At 39.1% G+C, this 26,132-nt stretch overlaps 2 protein-coding genes and 1 pseudogene across 4 annotated transcripts in view; 1 reads left to right on the forward strand and 2 right to left on the reverse strand.

Annotated features, from left to right (window-relative positions):
* Positions 1-1,248, reverse strand: part of CERT1 (ceramide transporter 1) — a 123,005-nt gene extending 121,757 nt beyond the window's left edge. For 2 of the 3 annotated variants that reach the window (XM_043470692.1, XM_043470693.1), the window contains exon 1: positions 500-1,028. In XM_043470692.1, coding sequence (XP_043326627.1) covers positions 500-595 — 96 coding nt within the window. In that variant the 5' untranslated portion in view covers positions 596-1,028. Of the gene's footprint in view, positions 1-499; positions 1,029-1,147 lie in introns of those variants that run through there. The other variant, XM_043470694.1, reaches the window with a different exon arrangement.
* The window catches only part of POLK (DNA polymerase kappa), a 76,994-nt gene continuing 52,047 nt past the window's right edge, over positions 1,186-26,132 (forward strand). The window contains exon 1 of the mRNA XM_043470691.1: positions 1,186-1,303. The gene's annotated coding sequence lies outside the window, so the exon portion shown is untranslated. The remainder of the gene's footprint in view (positions 1,304-26,132) is intronic.
* LOC122444465 lies at positions 10,694-10,791 on the reverse strand (annotated as a pseudogene).

The following is a 26,132-nucleotide window of genomic DNA, read 5'->3' on the forward strand; positions in this document are numbered from 1 at the left end:
TTCAGCACCAGAGTTGCTCCGGCTTCTTTCTCAAAAGCTGCGTCTACAAAAATCCCCCACCCCTGCTCTGCTCGGCATCTCTGGACGAACCTCTTCGGAGAGGTCTGATCTGCAGCTTTACCGTACTCGTTCCTTCGGATACTGCTGTTGCTCATCCCGAATTCCTATACCCAGGACGGCTGCCCCCCGAGGTCCCGAGTCGCGGTGCGCATCCCATTCCCAAACTGGATGGATCCCCGGGTTGGGACGCGCTTCCCCCGGTCCTAGGCCGCCGAGCCCCAGGGCAGGCGAAGACCGTCCCCCTCTGCCCCACCCCCACAGCGGCCCCGGCCCGGGCACTTCTGCGACAGGACTCGGCCCCACACCCCGGGCCCATTCCGCAGCCCCCGCCCCGAGACAGTCCGTGTTCTCGCTGCCAGCCCCACCCCGTGCCCTCAGCCGCTCGCCTCGCGGCAGGTGAGTCCGGGCCGGGGGCCCCTCAGCCTCGCGGGCTGCTCACCTTGCTGAGGACTCCGCAGCGCTCCACCGGCGGCCCGGACTCCGTCTCCGGATCCTCCTCCGAGCCCGACGAGTTCCAGCTCTGGTTATCCGACATGGAGGCGCGACAGCCGAGCAGGAGACCTGCCCCCGCTCCCTGAGCTGCGCCGGTGGAGGCGCCCAGTCCCCGGGGTGAAGGGTCGGGGGATGGCGAAGGAAGGAGTGCCCGCTCCGGTGCAGGAGGGAGCGGGAGGAGGGCTGGAGTCCGCCCGCCGCGCCGCCGCCGCCGCCGCCGCCGCGCCTGACACCGAGCGGGCCGGGGAAGGAGGTCGAGGGGCGAAGGAAGCCTGCCCTTCCAGCCGTCAGCCGTCGCCGTCGCCGTGACCCCTGCGCTGCGCCTGGCGCCGCCGCCCGAATTCGGCCCCCTCAATGCCAACCTCGGGGGAGAGGAAAAGAGGAGGAAGACGGGAAGAGGGAAAACCCAGCTGCAGAGACCCAGGTCCACTCACACCTCCGCTAAGCCGCCATCTTCCTGCCTAGCCCACTATTTACCCTCCCCTCCCCTCTTCCCTCCCTTTCGTCCTCCCATTCTCCCCCTGCTCCCCGCCCCGTCCCCCTCCCAACGTCTGACGCGTCACGCCGAGGCTCGGAGTTCCCTCCCGCAACCTACCTCCGGCCCTCCCAGGTGACGCCGGGTAGGAAAGTAGGAGGAGCGGAGAAAGGAGAAGGCGGGAGGGGGACACCGCTGTGCTGCATTCTGGGAAGGACGCTGCTCCGTGCGCCGCGCAGCCTCCTGGGAGTTGTAGTCGTGGTCCCGAGGCAACTGGTGAGTGATGCGCGCCGGGAAGGCTGGTCGCCTTGGGGACCGTCAAAGGGAGGGTGGGCTTCGTTTGAGAGTTGCGTGACCCGTCCCCTGTGCCACGCTCCTATCTGTGCCTGGCGTGTTTATGACGAACCCCCCGGACCGGTGGACCGGGACGTGAGATAGCTGCGGAAGATGCCCGGGCCTGCCCTCCATGGCCGTTTTCCCAAAAGCCGGATAGCATCTTGCCGCTTGCCTGGGCGGAAGTATACCCGGCTTTTCTGTCTTTACCACGGGCCGGGGGATTGCGACCTCTCTAATGACAAGGGCATTTCTTTCCACCACCTCTGCAAATTTCGAAGATCTTCCGTCTCGCTCTTTAGAAGTTAGACTTCACATGAGGTTTCCCAGTCTAGAAGGGAGAATTTTTAGGCCCTTCTCACCAGAGCAAGAACTTTTCTTTGTTAGATTTACAGAGTTTTTAATTGTGGAAAGTAATTTTGGAGATGTCGGAGAATAAGTGACATTGAAGAGTTTTTAAAGGAAAATAAGAATGTGAGGTGAGAGAGATGAGATGAGACTTCCCTAATTGTCCAGTGGTTGGGACTTCGCCTTCCAACGCTGGGGTGCAGTTTCGATTCTTGGTCGGGGAGCTAGGATTCCACATGCTTCGTGGCCACTTCCTTGCATGACAGAGATCAAAGTGCAATAATCTTATTGAGTAATAACGGGTTAGACAGTAGGAGGCTGGCTTTGCCTGAAGACTAGAATTGAATTGGTGGAAAGACCGACAGAAGATCTAACAGATTTCGTTTTGCTTTTTAGCATATGTTATTAAGATAATTTTTATGGGGAGATCGTTAACTTTGTAGCATCAATTCTTTCATCTTTGCTTCTTTTCCATCTTGTCAACTTCCTAGTAATTGCCAACAGTACAATTCCTTATTAGACCTTAGAAAGAATACCTGCTCATTTCAGGTGACAGGAGGATAGAAGTCAAATTTTGAATCTGGGAAAAGGCACAGTGGCCAGAAGGCTCTCTAGTCGCCATAGAGGTCAACTTAACTGGAATCTTCAGGAAAAAACGGAATGATAGAAAGATTTGTTTTCCTAGATTGACGCGAAATGCTGAATCTTGTAAATCAGTTACAAATTATTTTTCTGTTGTGAAATCAAGTGAAAATGCATAATTGAAAGCCATTCAGATGAATAAAACCTTGAGATAAGCTTTAGAAAATACTTTTTCAACATGTTAATTAAGAGGTAATCCCAGTTTTGTCATTCAAAACAGAAAAATAGAAAAAATTCACTTAGCACATTTTTCCTCTTTACTGAATTACTAAATTATATCGCCGGTAGCTCAGCTGGTAAAGAATCCACCTGCAATGCAGGAGACCCCAGTTCGATTCCTGGGTAGGGAAGATACCCTGCAGAATGGATAGGCTACCCACTCCAGGGTTCTTGGGCTTCCCTGGCGGCTCAGCTGTTGAAGAATCTGCCTGCAGTGTGGGAGACCTGGCTTCTATCCCTGGGTTGGGAAGATCCATTGGAGAAGGGAAAGGCTACCCACTCCAGTATTCTGGCCTGGAGAATTCCTGGGTTACAGAGTTGTACACCACTGAGCGACTTTCACTTCACCTTTAGTGTCAAATGTTGTAGCAAATTTTGCTTTGTTTTTCAATTACCTAATATAGTTGACTTCCTATCACTGATTGTTTTAACTCTAGGTTTTAAAATGTCATAAGCCTCAAGGAAATGATTATGAAATGTGGAAAAATCCACTTCATAATGCAATTTATCAATAGAATCATGAGAGCACCATATATATTTATTTTTAAATTGAACTTTCTGTTGTATTTTATGAATTTCTAAGTTGTGTGGTTGTAAGCACCAACGCTTACATCACTAAGTTGCACACTTAATCAGTAGGGAATTGTTTAATTGTATTTAGAATTAATGAGAGAAATTGCCTTTTTAAAAAACTTTGTTGTGTGTGTCTCTGTACTTACAAGACTATTTTTTAAATGCTTCTAAGTACAGAAGGATTTTTGTACGCTGAGCAGAATACCACTTTAGAGGTTGGGATTCTCTTCTGTTAATGGTGAGAAACTGCAATACAAGACTAAAATACACAAGCCTTCTCTTTATTCTGTTGTGGGAATAATAGCTTCTGAGTTTTCTCTCTTACTTAGAACCGTCCTCAACCTTATCAATATTCTATATTGTCTCTTAGAGTAGGTTTTTTTTTTTACTTTTAAACTTGAATTTACCTGTTGGTCCACTGTTTTATTTAATAGTTTTTATTACCCTTATATTTACATGATATGCAAAATCTCCATATATTGTATCTAGGTCTATTTCTGGACTTCATTCATTCTTATTGATCTAGTTGTCTATAGCTGTGCTAATACCATACTGTTTTAATTATTTAACTTTATCCTATTTTCATATATATAATAACAAAATGCCTAATGTTCTTTCTCATTTGGATGTTTTTGTATATCTTCTCTTCCAGGTGAATTTTAGAACATTTTGTCAAATTACATGAAACACTCTATTGGAATTTGGATTAAGAATGCACTAAATTTGTGAAGCAAATGACATCTTTACAATATTAGTTCTTAGCCTTGGTCAGATACTTTACATACCTGATCTAACTTACTCCTTACAAACCACATAATGTGAGCATTGTTGGCTTCATCTTAAGGATAATGAAACTGAAGCTCAGTGCTGCCAAGTAACTTAACCAGTGCCAAATAGCTACTAAGTATTGGAGTTAGGATTTGAAAACAGATCTGATTTTAAAGGTCATACCATTTTCTTTGATTCAGGAGACCCCTAAAAGTGGGAAGAATTGTGTAAATAATATATTCTGTAGATGAGTATATCGGAGCAACTGTGCTCTTAATTCAGTTAATGGTTTTGAATATCTTTTCACTTACACAGCCCGTACATCTATGCTGTCTTACTTAACCCTAATGTAGAATTTATTAATGCTGTTCTATTTCCATTATTGTTTCTAATATAGAAACACTATATTATTTCTCTTTCTAATATAGAAATAATGTATTATTTCTCTTTCTAATATAATTATTTCTATTTCTAATGTAGAAATAATTATTATTTCTATTTCTAATATAATTATTTTCTATTTCTAGTATGTCTTCACATGAAGACAGTAAACCCAGAGATGGTAAATAACTGTCCAAAGGTCATACAGCATTAAAGAGAATAGTTGTTCAAACCAGCATCTCTGGCTTCTCCTGCATTGGTAGGTGATTCTTTAGCACTGACCCACCTGAGAAGCCCTCTCATCCCACTAGAATTCTTCAATTCCTCTTCTTTCTCCCTATCTTCACCTTGCTTCATTCTCCCACCTTTTTCTCTAAACAAAATCCCAATCCCAAAGCCTTCATCCCTGCCTCCCTCTCCCATTGCGATGACACAGAAACCAAAAACCCAGCAATTTTGGAAATGAGAATTTTGCAGTTTTACTAATCACCAGGTAGGGGTTTGGAAGGGAATGTTTCTTCTTGACGCTGGAATTATAGTAGGAGAGAATGTCCCAAGTTGAAACTGAGGTCATTGTCTAATATTTAAACATGGTGTTATAAAGAGCCTTCATAAGTCCACTTAGCCTGCCATAACAAAACACAACATGCTAGCTGGCTCTGGTCTCGTTATCTCTTCTAATTAAGAATACCAGTCGTATTGGATTAGGGCCCCATCCTTATGGCCACATGTAACCTTAATTATAGGGCTTCCCTCATGGCTTAGCACTAAAGAGTCTGCCTGCCAATGCAGGAGACTCAGGTTCCATCCCTGATCCAGGAGGATCCCTGGAGAAGGAAATGGCAACCCACTCCAGTATTCTTGCCTGGAAGATCCCATGGACAGAGGACCCTGGTGGGCTACAGTCCATGGGGTTGCAGAAAAGTCAGGCATAACTTAGTGACTAAACAACAACAAACCTAATTGTTTGTGTGACTAAACAACAACAAACAAAATTATCTTCTAATAGGCCCTGACTCCAAATACAGTCACATTGAGAGTTAGGTCCTCAGAATATGAATCTGAGGGGAACACAGTTTAGTCCATGACAGGGCTTATAGGTTCTGTATTCCCACAGCGTTTATTATGGTAAAGATACATTTTGAGTTAAATAGTCCTTTTTAGCTAACCTGGGAATTTAACTGTTCATTGTAATCTTTATAATACTGTTGCCAAGTGAAACATAATCAGTTAAAAACTGGGGATTTACATATAAAACCTGATTTTTAAAGCTTAAGAGTTACTAATCCATGAAGTAGAGGTAGTGATATATGAGTAGCAACAGTCTAAAAACTGAAGTACAAATGAACAAAATACAGCATGTAAGCAATGCAACTGATATTTTTTTCCGCTTTTTAATGTGTTGAATGATAATCTGGGTAATGAAATTATGGACCACTTGAATTTCCTGTTTGTACCCTTTGGTATAAAAAAAGTGTGTCACGTGAGTACGTGTGTCCATATGTATCACTTTTGTAATAGAAGAAATCGTTTAATTATAAACAATATAAATTAAAGATTAATCTCTACATACAGTGTTCTAAGTTAATTTTCAACTTAGAGTTGTTAATGTCCTTGTTTTTCCATACATTTCCCTCTTTAACATAAAGAGAATTGATTACAGCATTTCTTAAGAATGCCCCATCATGTCTTCAGAGTTATTTTCCCCACGCTGCTGACCCCTATTCACATTTTGATGCACAGGTAATGACAGTTATGTCATAACTGCTGTCTCACTGACAAGGATTATATGAAACATCCCAAGTTTTGAAAAGTTAAAATATTAGAAAAAAGGTGAGTTCTTGAAGCAGTGAGATATGGTGCAATCGGCCTTCCCTGTCTATCAATTCCACATTCTTGGAGTCAACCAACCTTAGATCACAAATATTTAGGAAAAAAATGCCAGAAAGTTCCAAAAAGCAAAGGTTGAATTTGCTGCCCACCAGCAGCTATTTATATATCATTTACATGATATTTATATATCATTTACATGAACTATTTGTATATCATATTGGGTGTTATAAGTAGCCTAGAGATTATTTAAAGTATATGGGAGGCTGTGCATAGGTTATATGCAGATACTCTACAATTTAACATAAAGGGCCTGAATACTCATGGATTTTGGTGTCTGCAAGGAGTCCTGTACCAATCCCTTGCGGATACTGAGGGAGGTCTGTACTTGCTTTTTTAAGCATTTCCCCTTCTTTTTTCCTCTCTAGGAGCACTGTTTGTCATTTTTAGAATCTAAAAACATACATACAGTCCCCTACTTAGAATGACTGAACTTAGGATTTTTCGCCTTTGTTTTTTATCTTTTCCCAGGCTAGCAGCATGCAACATGACACTCTCTTGTGCTGCTGGGCAGTGTCAGTGAGTCACAGGTCCTAGTCAGCCATGTGATCATGAGGGTAAACCACACAATTCTGTCACCATAAACCTGTTCTGCTCTTCACTTTCAGTACTATACTGAGTAAATTACATGATTTTACCAAGGCTCTTCAACTGAAGGGATCAGAAATGTATTTTGGGTAGCTCAAATAAGAGATGTTATTGTAGAGATCTCTGAATCCTCAGCTGGGCCTTGTGTACATATTTCAATCCTTGGAAAACGAGGTCTTGGTGTTTTTCTGTTCATCTGTGGGGCCTCATGGTATCTTTCATCTCTGTGTTCTTGTCTTCTCAATCTCAGTTTATTTGTCTCTTCATATCTCATCTTGCATGTTGTCCAACTTGTTTTAATTACCTGTCAGTTTCCGCGCCCTCTCAATGTCAATAAAGAATCCACCTGCAATGCAGGAGACCCCGGTTTGATTCCTGGGTCGGGAAGATCCCCTGGAAAAGGGATAGGCTACCCACTCCAGTATTCTTGGGCTTCCCTTGTGACTCAGCTGGTAAAGAATCTGCCCACAATGTGGGAGATCTGAGTTTGATCCCTGGGTTGGGAAGATCCCCTGGAGAAGGGAAAGGCTACCCATTCCAGTATTCTGGCCTGGAGAATTCCATGGACTGTATAGTGCATGGGGTCCCAAAGAGTTGGACAAGACTGAGCGGCTTTCGCTTTCACTCAATGTCTGTAAGTTTAAATTCTTAGACAGGTAGTTAGCCAGCCAGCGCTGTAATTAGCTCTTCCCAAAAGTATGGAATATGTCTGCCCCTTCTGAGGTTTGTTGGGAGTTGGAGGCCACCTAGAAACAATAGGCCTGTCTAGTATATATAATTTGCATTATAATCTGTTTATAACTGTAGGGGTGGGAAAGGGGGCATTCTGAGGGGAAAGAATTATGTAACGTATATGAAAATCTAATTGCCAAATCACAAATATTCTTTTAAAAGGAATAACATGATCAATGATTAAATGACTGTATTAGACTGTATATGTTATTTTTTCTTCTACTAAAAACATGAGTGTAAAATTTTTTTATCCACTTTTTTCAAATTTTAGTCCCCAAAATAGTGCTTAGAAGGCAGTCAATATAATTAATTGATGTATTTTACCTTATCTTTTCAATTAATAGTTTAATTCAGCAAGCATCCGCTATGTAAGATATTATGCTGACTACTATGAATAATTTTAAAATAGTTATAGATTTTTTTAAAAAGGAAGGGGATTGTGTAGGTCTCCATTCAAGGAGTTTATAACAGAAACCAAGGTAAGAAAGATATACGTGTGAGTTGACCTAGTATTTTGTAAGTTGAAAGAAGGTACCTTTTACTTCTAGGACCTGACAGTGATAAATCCTGTTCTCTAAAGTATTTTCTAATCCTTAGGCCACTTGCCCCAGGTCTTTTTAGTTAAAACAATGGTGGTTTGGAATTAAAAAAAAAAAGGACTGTCTTTGTTTGCTGATCTCTTTCCATCAAGTTATCGTGTTAATTGTTTAATGAGTCTTGTCACATTAGAAATATTATAAACTGATAGATCTCCTTTTAACTTATAACGGTGTGTGTGACATTCAGCATGTGCCCTAAATGAAGTTCAGAAATTTAAAAGATTTAACAGCTCTTCTGCAAACCTTTTCCAGTTTAACCTGTATTACTTGCCCTTTTGGATACTTTTGTTTCCCCCTTTTCCTGTTTTGACTACTAATAAATTATATTAGCCTGTTAGGCTTAGTGTTCCTGTCAGGCCTGTTAAAGAATCATATAGTTTCTGCCATTATGGTGGTTCTCCCTGAGTTCAGAGTGAGCAAGCAGACAGTCCCTGAGTGTGAGTCCTAGGACTTCATCCTTAATAACCATTTTGACTTTGGTGTGTATTAAATAAATGCTAACTTAATAAATGGCATCAGTATAACCAATCTCTTTTTATTGCTATGTATATCCCAGTTGTTGTGGTGTTATATGCACTTGTGAAATGCTATTTTCCTAAGTATATCAAAGTAGATACTCATTTATGTGAAATGTGGTGAATGCATCTATATCCATTCCTGACAATGTAAACACTAGTTTCAGAAATATTAGGGGCTGCAAGAAACTTGCATGTGTTCATCTTTTGTGACCTTGTACAGAATTCTTTTGTAATATCTTTGTGACTGTATTCAAAAAAGGGAGTAGTGTACAAACGTGTGTAAAGTGAATGTAAGACTATTCATGGCGTTGCTCCCCTGCGTATCTTAAGCTTTTGAGTTGGTACCAAAAAATGGTTGTGTTTTACCTGTCTGTAGTCAGCATCTGGCATGCATATCTTCCATATTAGTAATTTTCTGTTAGTCTTAGATCTTTACAGATATAGTCACATCCAGTGTAAGTAACCCAAGTGTACTAGTCTACGAATTAGTGTAAATGGTAAAACAAATTTTCCAGTTACTGAGAAAAATAACAAAAGCTGATCATAAAATCTAGTTGAATAAATGGAGCCTTGTAGGGGGGTCAGAGCAAGTGGGAAATTGGAATTGACACATACGCAGTACTGATCCTATGTGTAAAATGGGTAACCAGTGAGAACCTCCGGTGTAGCCCGGGGAACTCTACTTAAGGCCCTGTGAAGGATGTATGTGTGAGGACGGCTGCTTCACTCTGCTGTACCGCAGAGACTAACACAGCACCGTAGAGCAACCACACTCCAATAGAAAGTAATTTAAAAATAGTAAGTTGAAAACAACCTGGAGAAAAAAAGGAGCCTTGTAATTAATCTGATGAATTTATGTGCATTCTTTGTATGTGAATGGTCCTCACAGCCAGACAGCTGCAGAATTTCTCTCCTTCCTGCCTGTGCTGGTACTGTTTTCTTTCTCTTCATTCCTCCCCTTCCTTTCTATCACTGTTGTTTATGTGTGTTGCGCATTGCTATTGTCTGCTATTATTTTTCCTCTTCTGTTCCTCCTCTACTGTAACAGTCATTGGCAGAAGTTATGGGAAAAGCAGAGGAGGGAGTAAGTGAGAAATAGTGAGAAGCTAGGAGAAAAATAAGCTATAATAGAACCTTCATAACATGCCTTCCATCCTATTTTAATTGATCATGGGCATAGGGATTATGCCCTACCTATTCTTAATTACTTACTTAGTTTGATTCTTTTTCCCACTTACTTTGATTCTTTTTCTCAAGAGTCCCTAATAATCTCACCATTTTTCCAGGCCCTGCAACTGGTCTTCATTTCTTGGTTTCAAATATAGGCTTGATGTCCTTTTACTATATCCCAGTTGCATATTTTTATTTTCCTCATTTATGATTCTAAATGATTAGGAGCACTTACTTGGGTTTTCCCTGTTATGATGATATGATGGATATTTAACTAGGCATTGTCAATATTTACCTTACTTACTTTTTCTCTGTTCTCTTTCTAACTACCCATACTCCATTTGGATTGAAAGACTTTTGTTTTATTGACATCAAATATTATTATTATGCTCATACTGCTAGGACTCACCTGTTACTCTTGATTCTTAAGGTGGCTTGCATATATATCTTAGACTCACTTATGTGTTGATATTTTATCATTTAACTCTCCAAGGACAACTTTATTTGAGTAAGGGAAAGGTACCTGTTGGTAATATATTGCATACAGCTACTTAGGAATATGTCATATCCCATGGAAAGTTCTAACATTCATCAATAAGATTGATTTCAGAAACAGAATTTCAAAGAACATGTAGGCCACCCTTTTATCCTGCTTCCTATTGTGTAGAGGATAGCCATGCCAGGCATGTTCCAAGCAGAAATACTCTTTCTTACTGTTGAATAAAATTAAAATTGTATTTCATTGTCTTTTGCTTATATGTTTGGTTTTGTAGGACTGAAAATGTATCAGAGGTAGTTGGTATTTATTTATTTATTTATTTTTTGAAGGTCAAGTTTAAATTTAATGACTTTGGTATTAACTATACACATACTAGTAAGTGCTAAGACTTAAAATCTTCCGGTTCAGTTGTGACTCCAGACAGGATCCAGAGAGGAGTTTTAAAAATCTCTTCTCTGGGTTTTATGGAGACTTCTGTGTTAGCCTCTTAAGGCACTGGTAATTGGTATTTAATAGGTCTCACTATAACACTAAAAAATCCTTTAGTCTTAAAAATAGTGTTTGTAGCATATGCCCTGAGAAAGCCACAATTCTAAAATACACATATACTCCAGTATTCACTGCAGCTCTATTTATACTAGCTGGGAGATGGAAGCAACCTAGATGCCCATCGACAGATAAATGGATAAAGAAGTTGTGTTACATATATACAGTGAAAATTACTTAGCCATAAAAAGGAATGAGAGAATGAATTTGAGTCAGTTCTAGTGAAGTAGATTATCCTAGAGTCTCTTATACAGAGTGAATAAGTTCAAAAGAGAAAAACAAATATCCTATATTAAGACATATATATGGAATTTAGAAAAATGGTACCAAAGAACCTGCTTGCAGGGCAGCGGTGGAGACACAGATATAGAGAAGAGACTTGTGGACGCAGCGGGGGAAGGACAGGGTGAGATGAACTGAGAGAGCAGCATTGAAACATAGATATTACCTTATGTAAAATAGGTAGCCAGTTGGAATTTGCTCTTTAGTGCAGGGAGCTTAACCTGGTGCTCTGTGATAACCTAGTGGAGTGGGGTGGGGTTGGAGGGTTAATAGCAGAGGAACACATGTATACCTATGGCTGATTCATACTGATGTATGGTGGAAACCAGCACAACATTGTAAAGCAATTATCCTTCAATTAAAAAAAAATTTTTGAAAGTGAAAAAAAAGTATGTAGTATACATCTATAATAGATGAACAGGAATATTACTGTCTAGTCTCTGCATATATACATTTGCCTTCTGTTTTTCTCCCCAAGCTTTTGAGTCTTTAACTTTTAGCCTCTTTTCATTACATTGAGAAATTCTTTTGGTAATATATTAAAGCCATACTACGTAAAGCTTTGTGATATTCTTCAGGATTGGTAGAATCTGCATGATAGCTATTTTGTCAATGTGTTTGCTGTTTTTCTTCCCAGCCTTTTCATTATTTCACTTTTACTGTAATTTCAGATCCTTTTCTCCTTAGTCACATAAACTGAAAATTATCATTATGAAATACACATGTTGTTATGATGATACAGTTTACCTTCATCTTCATTTAAAGTATTTATTAAGAATCTGCTCTATGATGACCCTAATTAGGGTGCTGTAAAAATGAGATCCATACCACATCTTTCATAGGCCCGTTATCTAGCATACAGAAATGTGTGTCTAAGAATACAGACACTAATGCTAAGACTATTTAGAAATGCAGACAAAAATAAGTAATAAAACTGTTGTTATGGTTTTAACAGTTACATTATTATTAAAGAGCAAGTAGAGCTTTAAAATTGCCTGTCACATAGTAAGTGGTCAGTATATATGGATAAATGGAATAAGTTTAGTTGGTTGATGATTGAGGGGAAATTGTAGGGATTGCAATTAACAAAGCCCAGGAGAAAAATCACTAAGCACAGTAAAAATTAATGAGGGACTAAAGAACCAAATTCCATCATAGTTTTTTGTAAGGAAGAAGTATCATTTGTTAAGGACCTACTCAGTGTAGACATTGTTTTAGGTTTATCATATTTAGTATTCATTTTTCACAAAAACCCTGCAACATACACATTATCCTTATTTTACATATAAAGAAATTAAAGTTCAAATAAATAAGTTGCCCAAGATCCTAGCTAGTGAGTAGTCTAACCCAGATTTTTGAACCTCATAGGCTTATACTATGTACTTTTTATACATATACAGTTGTCTCTCTATATCCTTTGGGTGTTGGATTTGTTTCCAGGATCCCGAAGATGCCAAAATCTATGTATGCTAAAGTCCCTTGTATAATAATGACATGGTATAGTTGGCAGAGTACATCACGTGAAATGCCAGGCTGGATGAAACACAGCTGGAATTAAGATTGTCAGGAGAAATATCAATAATCTGAGATATGCAGATGACACCACCCTTATGACAGAAAGCAAAGAGGAACTAAGAGCCTCTTGATGAAAGTGAAAGAGGAGAGTCAAAAAGCTGGCTTAAAACAACATTTAAAAAACGAAGTTCAAAAAGAATTCATTTGAATCAGTTCTAATGAGATGGATGAAACTGAAGCCCATTATACAGAATGAAGTAAGCCAGAAAGATAAAGACCATTACAGTATACTAACACATATATATGAAATTTAGAAAGTTGGTAACGATAACCCTATATGCAAAACGGAAAAAGAGACACAGATGTACAGAACAGACTTTTGGACTCTGTGGGAGAAGGCGAGGGTGGGATGTTTTGAGAGAATAGCATCGAAACATGTATATTACCTAGGGTGAAACAGATCAGCAGCCCAGGCTGGATGCATGAGACAAGTGCTCGGGCCTGGTGCACTGGGAAGACCCAGAGGGATCAGGTAGAGAGGGAGGTGGGAGAGGGGATCAGGATGGGGAATACATGTAAATCCATGGCTGATTCATGTCAATGTATGACAAAAACCACTACAATATTGTAAAGTAGTTAGCCTCCAACTAATAAAAATAAATGGAAAAAAAAAATGAAGTTCATGGCATCCAGCCTCATCACTTCATGGCAAATAGATGGGGAAACAATGGAAACAGTGACAGATTTTGTTTCTTGGGCTCCAAAATCACTGCAGATGGTGACTGCAGCCATGAAATTAAAAGACGCTTACTCCTTGGAAGAAAAGCTATGACCAGCTTAGATAGCATGTTAAAAAGCAGAGACATTACTTTCCCAACAAAGGTCCATCTAGTCAAAGCTATGGTTTTTCCAGTAGTCATGTATGGATGTGAGAGTTGGACCATAAGGAAGGCTGAGCACCGGAGAATTGATGCTTTTGAACTGTGGTGTTGGGGAAGACTCTTGAGAGTCCCCTGAACTGCAAGGAGATCAAACCACTCAGTCCTAAAGGAAATCAGTCCTGGATATTCATTGGAAGGACTGCTGTTGAAGCTGAAGCTCCAATACTTTGGCCACCTGATGTGAAGAGCTGACTCATTGGAAAAAACCCTGATGCTGGGAAAGATTGAAGGCAGGAGGAGAAGGGGATGACAGAGGATGAGATGATTGGATGGCATCACGAACTTGATGGACATGAGTTTGAGCAAGCTCCAGAAGATGGTGAAGGACAGGGAAGCCTGGCGTGCTGCAGTCCATGGGGTTGCAAAGAGTCAGACCTGACTGAGCAACTGAACAATAACAGAGTTGGCCTGCCCTGTCTGCATTCCACATCTGCGTAGTCAGCCAACCTGGGTCTATTGGTTGGTTGAATCCCCAGATGTGGATACTTCAGATACGGAGGGCCAACTTTATTTAGACAAACAATAGCTGTGATCAATATTATTAATAATATTATTAAACATTTAAGCATCTGTTAGAGCCAGATTACTTTCTAGGTATGTTGCATGGTTTTTCTTTAGTTTGACAATTTTCTTAAAAGAAAATTCATCCACATATGTTTTTAGGGTGCAACAACATATAATAAAGCCAGTTTACAATTTTTTTTCTGACTGATAACTAAGGGAGTGTATTTGCTAGCCAGGCTGTGTTCTACTTACCCATAAATAATTTAAGTGATCTCTAGAGCCTGTTGCAATCATCCTTTTGTCTAATGTTGATAAAGGAGTTATATATTGATCTAACTTTTATGACATGAAAAGTAGTCATTGGCATTTATCATCATGTTATTTTATATATATATATATATATATTTGAAGTAATTTAGGAGTAATCTTGAGAAGTGACAATAGAGAGATAGAGTATAAGCAAGGTGAAAAGACAGCCCTCAGATTGGGAGAAAATAATAGCAAATGAAGAAACGGACAAAGGATTAATCTCAAAAATATACAAGCAGCTCCTGCAGCTCAATTCCAGAAAAATAAATGACCCAATCAAAAAATGGGCCAAAGAACTAAACAGACATTTCTCCAAAGAAGACATACAGATGGCTAACAAACACATGAAAAGATGCTCAACATCACTCATTATTAGAGAAATGCAAATCAAAACCACAATGAGGTACCATTACACGCCAGTCAGGATGGCTGCTATCCAAAAGTCTACAAGCAATAAATGCTGGAGAGGGTGTGGAGAAAAGGGAACCCTCTTACACTGTTGGTGGGGAATGCAAACTAGTACAGCCACTATGGAAAACAGTGTGGAGATTCCTTAAAAAACTGGAAATAGAACTGCCATATGACCCAGCAATCCCACTTCTGGGCATACACACTGAGGAAACCAGATCTGAAAGAGACACGTGTACCCCAGTGTTCATAGCAGCACTGTTTATAATAGCCAGGACATGGAAGCAACCTAGATACCCATCAGCAGATGAATGGATAAGGAAGCTGTGGTACATATACACCATGGAATATTACTCAGCTGTTAAAAAGAATTCATTTGAATCAGTCCTAATGAGATGGATGAAACTGGAGCCCATTATACAGAGTGAAGTAAGCCAGAAAGATAAAGAACATTACAGCATACTAACACATATATATGGAATTAAGAAAGATGGTAACGATAACCCTATATGCAAAACAGAAAAAGAGACACAGAAATACAGAACAGACTTTTGAACTCTGTGGGGGAATGTGAGGGTGGGATATTTCAAAAGAACAGCATGTATACTATCTATGGTGAAACAGATCACCAGCCCAGGTGGGATGCATGAGACAAGTGCTCGGGCCTGGTGCACTGGGAAGACCCAGAGGAATCGGGTGGAGAGGGAGGTGGGAGGGGGGATCGGGATGGGGAATGCGTGTAAATCTATGGCTGATTCATATCAATGTATGACAAAACCCACTGAAATGTTGTGAAGTAATTAGCCTCCAACTAATAAAGAAAAAAAAAAATAGAGAACAACAACCTTACTAGAAATTATAATAACACATAGTAAACTCAAGTTTTTATTTCATATTTTCCTGAAATAGGTCATGTCCTTTGAAAGTAGCTATTTGCTCATTGACTTTTATGTGTGGTCCTGGAACTATCCATTTTCAAAATAAAATGGAAGAGTGAACAATGCACTTTTAAGAATAAAAAACAAATGTGGCATTCCCACCCAGTTTGTTGTTCAACATGGAGGACTTCATCATAGGGTATTTTGCAAGAATTTGGAACATCCCATTTTGCTAACAGGATGTATGACAGTGTTCTTTCATCCTTTATGATGTTTGTGCACTAAAAGTTACTTAATATACTTTGTAAGTGTACAAATGCTTAATGCAGATATATATACAAAGGAAACAGGAAATGATGATGAAGAAATTAAAAATTTATTGGCCTTCATTCTAACTGGTATTTATAAACATAAAAATGAAGATATTTGACAATTATGAAGGAAAGAGAATGGTTGCTTTTTTTAAAACTTTTTTTAAAACTAGATTATGTATGTTAATATATGTAATGTCATTGCATTTGGATGATACAAGTGCAAGATAAAAGCCAGAAGTAATGATATGCTAGAAGCTACTATTAAAGATGCATATGAAATCTGGGATCTATATTTTAGTATTAAGTCTTTGAAAGTAAGTATATGAGAAGACTTAATACTATGGGCAACACAGTAAGAAAACTGAGGAATGATGTAATAGTGGTAATTTATTTCACTACTAGAGCACCTTTCTAGATGATTCCATCCCAATTTTTAAAATAATTGATTAGCAATGATTAAATAATTCATAGAATGATAAAATAACAAAATATAGGAAAAATAAAATACCATAAAATGTCTTCAATTTATAGAGATCACCATAATGTATCTTCAAGTTGTGAAAGATTCAGATAGATCCATATAGAAATTGTAAAATAAGAATCAGAATATTATAAGAATCAGAATATTATCTGATTCTAAATAAGAATCACAATAATTAATTCTGATTTTAAAAAGTAAGTTTGAGACTTCCCTGGTGGTCCAGTGGCTAAGACTGCGCTCCCAATGCAGGGGGCCTGGGTTTGATCCCCAGTCAGGGAACTAGAGCCTGCATGCTGCTACTAAGACCCTGTGCAGACAAAGAAATTATTTTTTAAAATGTAAATCTGTTTTGTTCCTTGGAAGATTCCTAAGAAGGAATAAGATTTTAAATGTCAATTCCTATAATAAAGTTGCTCAAAGAAAAAAACTCAAAAACTAAAATTGAATCCAATAGCCCTTTGTGGTATACCGAGGGTTAATATAACCACATTCCTTAATTTTATTTCATAACCAAACCTGAACTAGTTTCTATTTCCTTTCCTGTCTCAGGTGAAAAGTTTAAAACATGTTTGTATTTCCTTCTCCAATTTCAGGCAGAAGGTTAGCCATTATAATTCATTCCAAGATAATGGCCAAATGGCAGACACACCTTAAATATCAAAGTGCATCTTAATATATTACAGGTTCATTTCTCTTTGCCCAATCCAGCGAAATTTTTGCACTTTTAAAAACTAGATGGAGAAAATGTAAGAATAGATGTATTTTTAAAAAATCATGTAGGGGCTTCCCTAGCAGTCCAGTAGTTAAGACTCTGCAATTCCACTGCAGTGGGTGCAGGTTTGAACTAGGAGCCTATAAGCCACGCAGCATTAACTAAAGAAGTAAAAAATGAAGTTATAGTAATTTTCTGGAATCAAATATAAAGTATATGATAAAGATTTGACCTTAGGGACATCACAATAGTTCATCTTTGTTAGAAATAACTAAAATACTAAAAATGTTTCAGTTTTTCACATACGAGAAGCATGGCTGTCATGTATATACCATTGTAGCAAGCATTTCACAGTAGAACCGTACTTCATGTATCATGATCTGAGAAAATGATCAAAAACCAGCAAGAATTCAAGGGAATCAATAAACAACATGTGATAATACTTACTTTTGCCTCAATCAGACATGTTAAAAGATGTATGAAGTAAATACTGGTGAATTTCAGAGGCAAAGCCCTTCTCTTTGCTTCTTTCTGTGGATTATCGATAGTTTGTTTTGTTTTGTTGTTGGTGGTGCTTTTTTATGGAATAAGAACCCAGACTATTTTGTGAGTAAGATGAGTGTAATACTTGATATTTCAGGTAGTAAACAGATGTATGTGTGTGCTCAGTCACCCAGGCGTATCCAACTCTGTGACCCCATGGACTGTGGCCTGCCAGCCTCCACTGTCCATGAAATTTTCCAGGCAAGAATACTGGAGTGGGTTGCCATTTTCTTCTCCAGGGCATCTTCCTGACCTAGGGATCGAACCCGCATCTCATGTCTCCTGCATTGACAGGCAGATTCTTTACCACTGCACCACCTGGGAAACCCAGCAAAACAGGTACATAATTCAAATCCATTTGTAAGTCATATTCTTGGGGGGGAAAGTTGGGAATTTTTGAAGCCTTGGAAGCATTTTTTCTCTTTCTCAAAAGGGGATATTTTGGAAAAAGAGAAAAAAGTAAATGCAGTGGAAGGGTGGGAGGGGATAAGGAGGATAGCTGTGCTGCATATCAGAAACAGAGGAAACCTTCAGTTAGTTCTTTAAAAGAGCAGATGAAAGAGGAAGCGGGAGTAGAGAGGGAAGTGTTCATGGAGAATATAGGAACTGGGTCTAGATCTGTCCTTTAAAGGAAGGTATGTGTCTAGGCACAGCATGACCAAACTGGTGAAACCTGGAGCAGTAACGGGAAAGTCAGAAAGAAATAACATATCATATGAGGAACAACAACTTGAGTGATTATGGTCTTAACAGATACAATGGAGACTAGAAAACAGTGAAGCAACATCTGTAATTCCCTGAAAGAAAATGAACTCAGTTCTATATCTGATGAAAATATCTTTCAAGCATAGAAGTGAAACAAACCTACTGGCATCTTAGGCAGTATTTACATATTTAGCATACAAATTTAAAATGTGGGCTCTGGAGACAGAATCTGGAATTGAATTCAGGCTTGGACACCTTCTCTTTATATATCTTACTGCCATATACTCTGTTGGGATAATATATAAGTTAGTGAATAAACATGAAGAATAAATTAGAGAATGCTTCTTATGCAGGTGCCTAGTATATGGTAAGTTGTTAGAACATGTTAGTTATCATTTATTCATACGTGTTTTTAGAAAATGTAGCTAACCTTATGGAATTTAATATTTTCTATTTTCATCTGTTCTATTTTTTCCCTCAACTTTACTGAATTTGGCTATCCTTGAAAACGGAAGAAACCACTGACAGTGTTGTGAAAGAGAAGTCATTTTTGCTGCTACTTTGACCTGTACAAAGACCATAATTAGGAACTCTCATTGTCATTAAAAAAAAATCTTTTTATGAATAATGCTTTCCCTTTATTTTCTGCATTGCTTTAGGGAGAAATATAGGGCTTTTATTTTGATAATTGATTTTACTATGATTATTGAAGAAACTGCCCTTCAGATCACTAGGAAGATCTACAGTTAATCCCCCAAATGTAGTTTTATTTGTATAGTGTTTCTAACATTCTAAGATACTCTTTAAAATTTCCTAGTTTTTAGAAAAGTCTGAATGAACATCATATTTTCATAGTTTTACTTTAGTTTCTTTGTCATTATTTCATATTCTTCATTTGAAGACTTCCTAGGCTTTTAAAAGCATTTTCAAGACTGCAATATCATTTAAAATATTACAGCAAATGTATCATATTTTATGTATTATAACTATTAACATTATCAATCATACCATTTTGATGTTACTTCCATATTAGTCTACAAAACAACTACTCTTCTTTTTTAAATATTTCAATTTTCTATTTCACCTTTTTTGTGTTTATAGTGTTAAGTGTGACACCTTTGAAGCCAAATCTGAATAGTATCAATCTCTATAACTTTAAGGTACTTACTAAATCTGTGCCTTGGTTTCCTCATCTCTTTTGAAAATTAAATAGGGTAATGCATGTTAAACACTGTAAGATCAAAACACTTTTACAGTTATTGCATTTAAAAAGATTTAGCAAGCTGTTACCATTAATTTTATTCCTGTTTATTAATCTGCCCATCATTCATTCATTCAACATGCACTTATTAAATAACAGGCTCAATGACCTATCACTGTACCCAGATTTTGCCCTCTTGAATTTTATATTGGTTATTTAGTTGATCAGGTTATTAGTATGTTTACAATTTTCACCTTTATTCAGATGAAAACAGTTGGGGAATTCCCAGGCTTTTAGGACTTGGAGACCTAATATCCCATAAGCTGCATCATTTAGTTCAGTTGCTCAGTTGTGTCCAACTATTCGCAGCTCTGTGGACTGCAGCACGCCAGGTTTTCCCATCCATCACCAGCTCCCTGAGCTTGCTCAAACTCATGTCCATCAAATCAGTGATGCCGTGCAACCATCTCATCCTCTGTCGTTCCTTTCTCCTCCACCTTCAGTCTTTCCCAGCATCAGGGTCTTCTCCAATGAGTCAGTTCTTCGCGTCAGGTAGCCAAAGTATTGGAGTTTCATCTTCAGCATCAGTCCTTCCAGTGAATATTCAGGACTGATTTCCTTCAGGATGGACTGGTTGGATCTCCTTGCAGTCCAAGGGACTCCTCAGGAGTCTTCCCCAACACCACAGTTCAAAAGCATCGATTCTTCAGCGCTCAGCTTTCTTTTTAGTCCAACTCTCACATCCGTACATGACTGCTGGAAAAACCATAGCTGTGACTAGATGGACCTTTGCTGGCAAAGTAATGTCTCTGCTTTTTAATATGCTATCTAGGTTGGTTATAGCTTTTCTTCCAAGGAGCAAGCGTCTTTTAATTTCATGGCTGCAGTCACCATCTACAGTGATTTTGGAGCTCAACAAATAAAGTCTGTCACTGTTTCCATTGTTTCCCCATCTATTTGCCATGAAGTGATGATACTCATTGCTTTGAACTTCGTTTTTTGAATGTTGCTTTAAGCCAGCTTTTTGACTCTCCTCTTTCATCAAGAGACTCTTTAGTTCTTCTTCACTTTCTGCCATAAGGGTGGTGTAATCTGCATATCTGAGGTTATTGATATTTCTCCTGGCAATCTTGATTCCAGCTTGTGCTTCATCCATCCCCACATTTCACATGATGTACTCTGCATATAAGTTAAATAAGCAGGGTGACAATATACAATCTTCACTTACTCTTTTCCCTATTTGGAACCAGTCTGTTGTTCCATGTCTGGTTCTAACTGTTGCTTCCTGACTTGCATACAGACTTCTCAGGAGGCAGATCAGGTGGTCTGGTATTCCCATCTCTTTAAGAATTTTCCACAGTTTTTTGTGATACATACAGTCAAAGGCATTGGCATAGTCAATAAAGCAGAAGTAGATGTTTTTCTGGAACTCTCTTGCTTTTTTGATGATGCAGAGGATGTTGGCAATTTGATCTCTGGTTCCTCTGCCTTTTCTAAATCCAGCTTGAACATCTGCAAGTTCAAGGTTCACATACTGTTAAAGCCTGGCTTGGAGAATTTTGACCATTACTTTACCAACGTGTGAGACGAGTGCAATTGTGTGGTAGCTTGAGCATTCTTTGGCATTGCCTTTCTTTGGAGTTGGAATGAAAACTGACCTTTTCCAGTCCTGTGGCCACTGCTGAGTTTTCCAAATTTGCTGGCATAGTCCATGCAGCAGTTTCACAGCATCATCTTTTAGGATTGGAAACAGCTCAACTGAAATTCCATCACCTCCACTAGCGTTGTTTGTAGTGATGCTTCCTAAGGCCCACTTAACTTCGCATTCCAGGTCATCTGGTTCTAGGTGAGTGATCACACCATTGTGATTATCTGGGTCATGAGGATCTTTTTTGTATAGTTCTTCTGTATTCTTGCCACCTCTTCTTAATATCTTTTGCTTCTTTTAGGTCTATACCATTTCTGTCTTTTTTTGTGCCCATCTTTGCATGAAATGTTCCCTTAGTATCTCTAATTTTCTTGAAGAGATCTCTAGTCTTTCCCACTCTATTGTTTTCCTCTATTTCTTTGCATTAGTCACTGATGAAAGCTTTCCTATCTCTCCCTGCTATTCTTTCAGTTGAGTTCAGTTCAGTTCACTTGCTCAGTCCTGTCCAACTCTTTGCGACCCCATGGACTGCAGCACTTCAGGCCTCCCTGTCCATCCCAGAGGTTATTCAAACTCATGTCCATTGAGTTGGTGATGCTGTCCAACCATCTCATCTTCTCTCGTCCCCTTCTACTCCTGCCTTCAATCTTTCCCACCATCAGTGTCTTTTCAAATGAGTCAGCTCTTCTCATCAGGTAGCCAAAGTATTGGAGTTTCAGCTTCAACATCAGTCCTTCCAGTGAACACTCAGGACTGATCACCTTTAGGATGAACTAGTTGGATCTCCTTGTAGTCCAAGGGACTCTCAAGAGACTTCTCCAACATCCCAGTTCAAAAGCATCAAGTCTTCAGTGCTCAGCTTTCTTTATAGTCCAACTCTCACATCCATACATGACCACTGGGAAAACCATAGCCTTGACTAGACAGACCTTTGTTGGCAAAGTATTGTCTCTGCTTTTTAATATACTGTCTAGGTTGGTCATAACTTTTCTGCCAAGGAGTAAGCGTCTTTTAATTTCATGGCTGCATTCACCATCTGCAGTGATTTTGGAGCCCCCCAAAATAAAGTCTGCCATTGTTTCCCCATCTATTTGCCATGAAGTTATTGGGTCAGAAGCCATGATCTTAGTTTTCTGAATGTTGACCTTTAAGCCAACGTTTTCACTCTCCTCTTTCACTTTCATTAAGAGGCTCTTTAGTTCTTCACTTTCTGCCATAAGAGTGGTGTCGTCTGCATATCTGAGGTTATTGATATTTCTCCCAGAAATCTGGATTCCAGCTTGTGCTTCTTCCAGCCCAGCGTTTCTCATCATGTACTCAGCATATAAGTTAAATAAGCAGGGTGACAATATACAGCCTTGACCTACTCCTTCTCCTATTTGGAACCAGTCTGTTTTTCCATGTCCAGTTCTAACTGTTGTTTCCTAACCTGCATACAGATTTCTCAAGAGGCAGGTCAGGTGGTCTGGTATTCCCATCTCTTTCAGAATTTTCCACAGCTTATTGTGATCCAAAAAGAGTTCTTTGGAACTCTGCATTCAAATAAGTATATGTTTCTTTATCACCTTTGCCTTTGACTTCTCTTCTTTTCACAGCTATTTGTAAGGCCTCCTCAGACAACCATTTTGTCATTTTACGTTTCTTTTTCTTGGGGATGGTCTTGGTCACTGCCTCCTGTACAGTGTCACGAACATCCATCCATAGTTCTTTAAGCACTCTAAGTAATCTAAACCTTCGAATCTATTTGTGGCTTCCACTGTATAATCATAAGGGATTTGATTTAGATCATACCTGAATGGCCTAGTGGTTTTCCCTACTCTCTTCAATGTAAGTCTGAATTTGGCAATAAGGATTTCATGATCCGAGTGAGCCACAGTCAGCTCCTGGTCTTGTTTTTGCTGACTGTATAGAGCTTCTCCATCTTTGGCTGCAAAGAATATAATCAGTCTTATTTCTGCATTGACCATCTGGTGATATCCTTGTGTAGAGTCATCTCTTGTGTTGTTGGAAGAGGGTGTTTTCTATGACCAGTGCATTCTCTTGGCAGAACTCTATTAGCCTTTGCCCTGCATCATTCTGTACTCCAAGGCCAAATTTGCCTGTTCCTCCAGGTATTTCTTGATTTCCTACTTCTGCGTTTCAGTCCTCTATAATGGAGAAGACATCTTTTTTGGGTGTTAGTTCTAGAAGGTCTTGTACGTCTTCATAGATGTGTTCAACTTCAGCTTCTTCAGCATTACTGGTTGGGGCATAGACTTGGATTACCGTGATATTGAATGGTTTGCCTTGGAAATGAGCAGAGGTCATTCTGTTGTTTTTGAAATTGCATCCAAGTACTGCACTTCAGACTCTCTGTTGACTGTGATGGCTACTCCATTTCTTCTATGGTACTGTTGCCCACAGTAGTAAATATAATGGGCATCTGAGTTAAAATCATCCTTTCCAGTCCATTTTAGTTCACTGATTCCTAAAATGTTGATGTTTCTCTTCCCATCTCCTGTGAGACCACTTCTACTTTACCCTGATTCACAGACCTAACATTCAGTTTCCTATGCATCAGTGTTCCTAACTTCCATCACCAGTCACATCCACAACTGGACATTGTTTTTCCTTTGGCTCCATAAGGTGCATAGGGTGGTCAAAAAAAACCCAAAACAGTAATAATCTTTATTATACAGCTGTTTTAAAGCTCTACTGCTCAAAATGTGGCCTGTGGACCAATACTAATCAGTAACAAGATAATTACTGAATTTGAGAGTAAGCTCTTTCCTCTCTTTCTCTCTCTCTCTCTCTCTCTATGTATATATATACACACACACACACACACACATATATTTATATGTATACACATCACCAGTCATATATATATATGTATGTATTAAAGTGCAGTGAAGGTCACTCAGTTGTGTCCGACTCTTTGCGACCCCATGGATTATACAGTCCGTGGAATTCTCCAGGCCTGAATACTGGAGTGGGTTGCCATTCCCTTTTCTAGGGGATCTTCCCAACCCAGGGATCGAACCTACATCTCCTGCATTGTGGGCAGGTTCTTTACCAGCTGAACCACAAAGAAAGCCCAAGAATACCGGAGTGGGTAGCCTATCTCTCCTCCAGTGGATCTTACCGACCCAGGAATCAGACCGGGGTCTTCTGCATTGCAGGCGGATCCCTTACCAAAACTGAGTTATCAGGGAAGATCTACATATTTAAAAGCTATATATATTAAATATCTCAAAGTTTCTGTGCATCAAGAATCTTGGCTGGGCTTAACTGAGCACCTTTGGCTTGTGAGGTGGCAGTCAAACTATTGTCCAGGGCTGCAGTCTAAAGACTTGATGGAGGAGGATCTAGCTCTACATTCACGCACGTGGAGTCCTCTCAGGACTGCCTCACATGGCAGCTGGCTTCCCCAGAGAGAGAGTAATCCAAGTGATAATGAGAGTATTAGAGATGGAAGTCACATTCTTTTATAACCCATTTTTGGATATAACATTTTCTCACTTCTGCTTCTGCTATATATTTTTTGTAAGAAGAGAGTCACTTTATTATACATTATGGTATTTGTTTGTTGTTCCTTTTTCTTAGTTTTCCCAATATCTAGGATGTATTATTAAAGTTTATTTTAGTAGTATTAGGAAATGCATATTTCATTTGTAAATGAAATTTTGTTTCTTATTGTACTTGGCAGTATAAAAATGAGTGCTTCACATGCTGGAAACTACTGCCAAATTTGATCAGTTTTCATAATTCAGTACCATGTACAGATTAATAACAGGGTTAGTTCTAGTAATCATGTATGGATGTGAGAGTTGGACTGTGGTGTTGGAGAAGACTCTTGAGAGTCCCTTGGACTGCAAAGAGATCCAACCAGTCCATCCTAAAGGAGATCAGTCCTGGGTGTTCACTGGAAGGACTGATGCTGAAGCTGAAACTCCAATACTTTGGCCACCTCATGCAAAGAGTTGACTCATTGGAAAAGACCCTGATGCTGGGAGGGATTGGGGGCAGGAGGAGAAGGGGACAACAGAGGATGACATGATTGGATGGCATCACCAACTCATTGGACATGAGTTTGGGTAAACTCTGGGAGTTGGTGATATACAGGGAGGCCTGGCGTGCTGCAATTCATGGGGTCGCAAAGAGTCGGACACGACTGAATGACTGAACTGAACTGAACTGAACTGAGTTAACCATAATAGCTTACTGTCATTGGGCAAGGTTTTTGGCAAAAATATTATCTTCGTAGGTTTTGCAAATATGCTAATGCCATTATGGTTTAAAATTCTTGAATCTTGATAAATTTTAGCTGTCCCCTTAATAAAGACCTATACTTTATTTTAACCTTTTATAATTATATTTACATAGCAAGAAGTCAGATTTTAAGTCCCAAGACAGAGTTGCTATTAGTCTTAGCTTAGAGTAAAGGCGGTAACAAGCTATATGGTTCTAATCTCTGTTAAAATAAATGGATGCAGTTTTCAGAGTTGGCTGATAAGGAAGATAGAAACATTTCCAATGATTACTAGATTGGCAATCAAAAAGAAAAATTCCATAAGGAAACCAGAGCATAGGATTCATTTTCCTTTTTTTAAGAAAATCATGGTGTCCTACAGAGGGAGAGATACATCTTGCTTACTTGTGAAAGTTATATAATACATGTACATTTTTAGATTAAGGGATTAAAATTATCTGTTAATGTGAGCATTGTAAATAGCAGATATATACATTTTTTAAATATACATGTTCTGAACTAAAGTTCCAGAGATTGACTTGAGGATATTCTGGGATTTGATTCAAAACCTTACTCTGAAAAAACTTGATTTACTCTTAGAAGTATATTTAATGTGATTTTTTTTTT

Source organism: Cervus canadensis, chromosome 6, assembly GCF_019320065.1.
Source record: "Cervus canadensis isolate Bull #8, Minnesota chromosome 6, ASM1932006v1, whole genome shotgun sequence".
Lineage (NCBI taxonomy): Eukaryota > Metazoa > Chordata > Mammalia > Artiodactyla > Cervidae > Cervus > Cervus canadensis.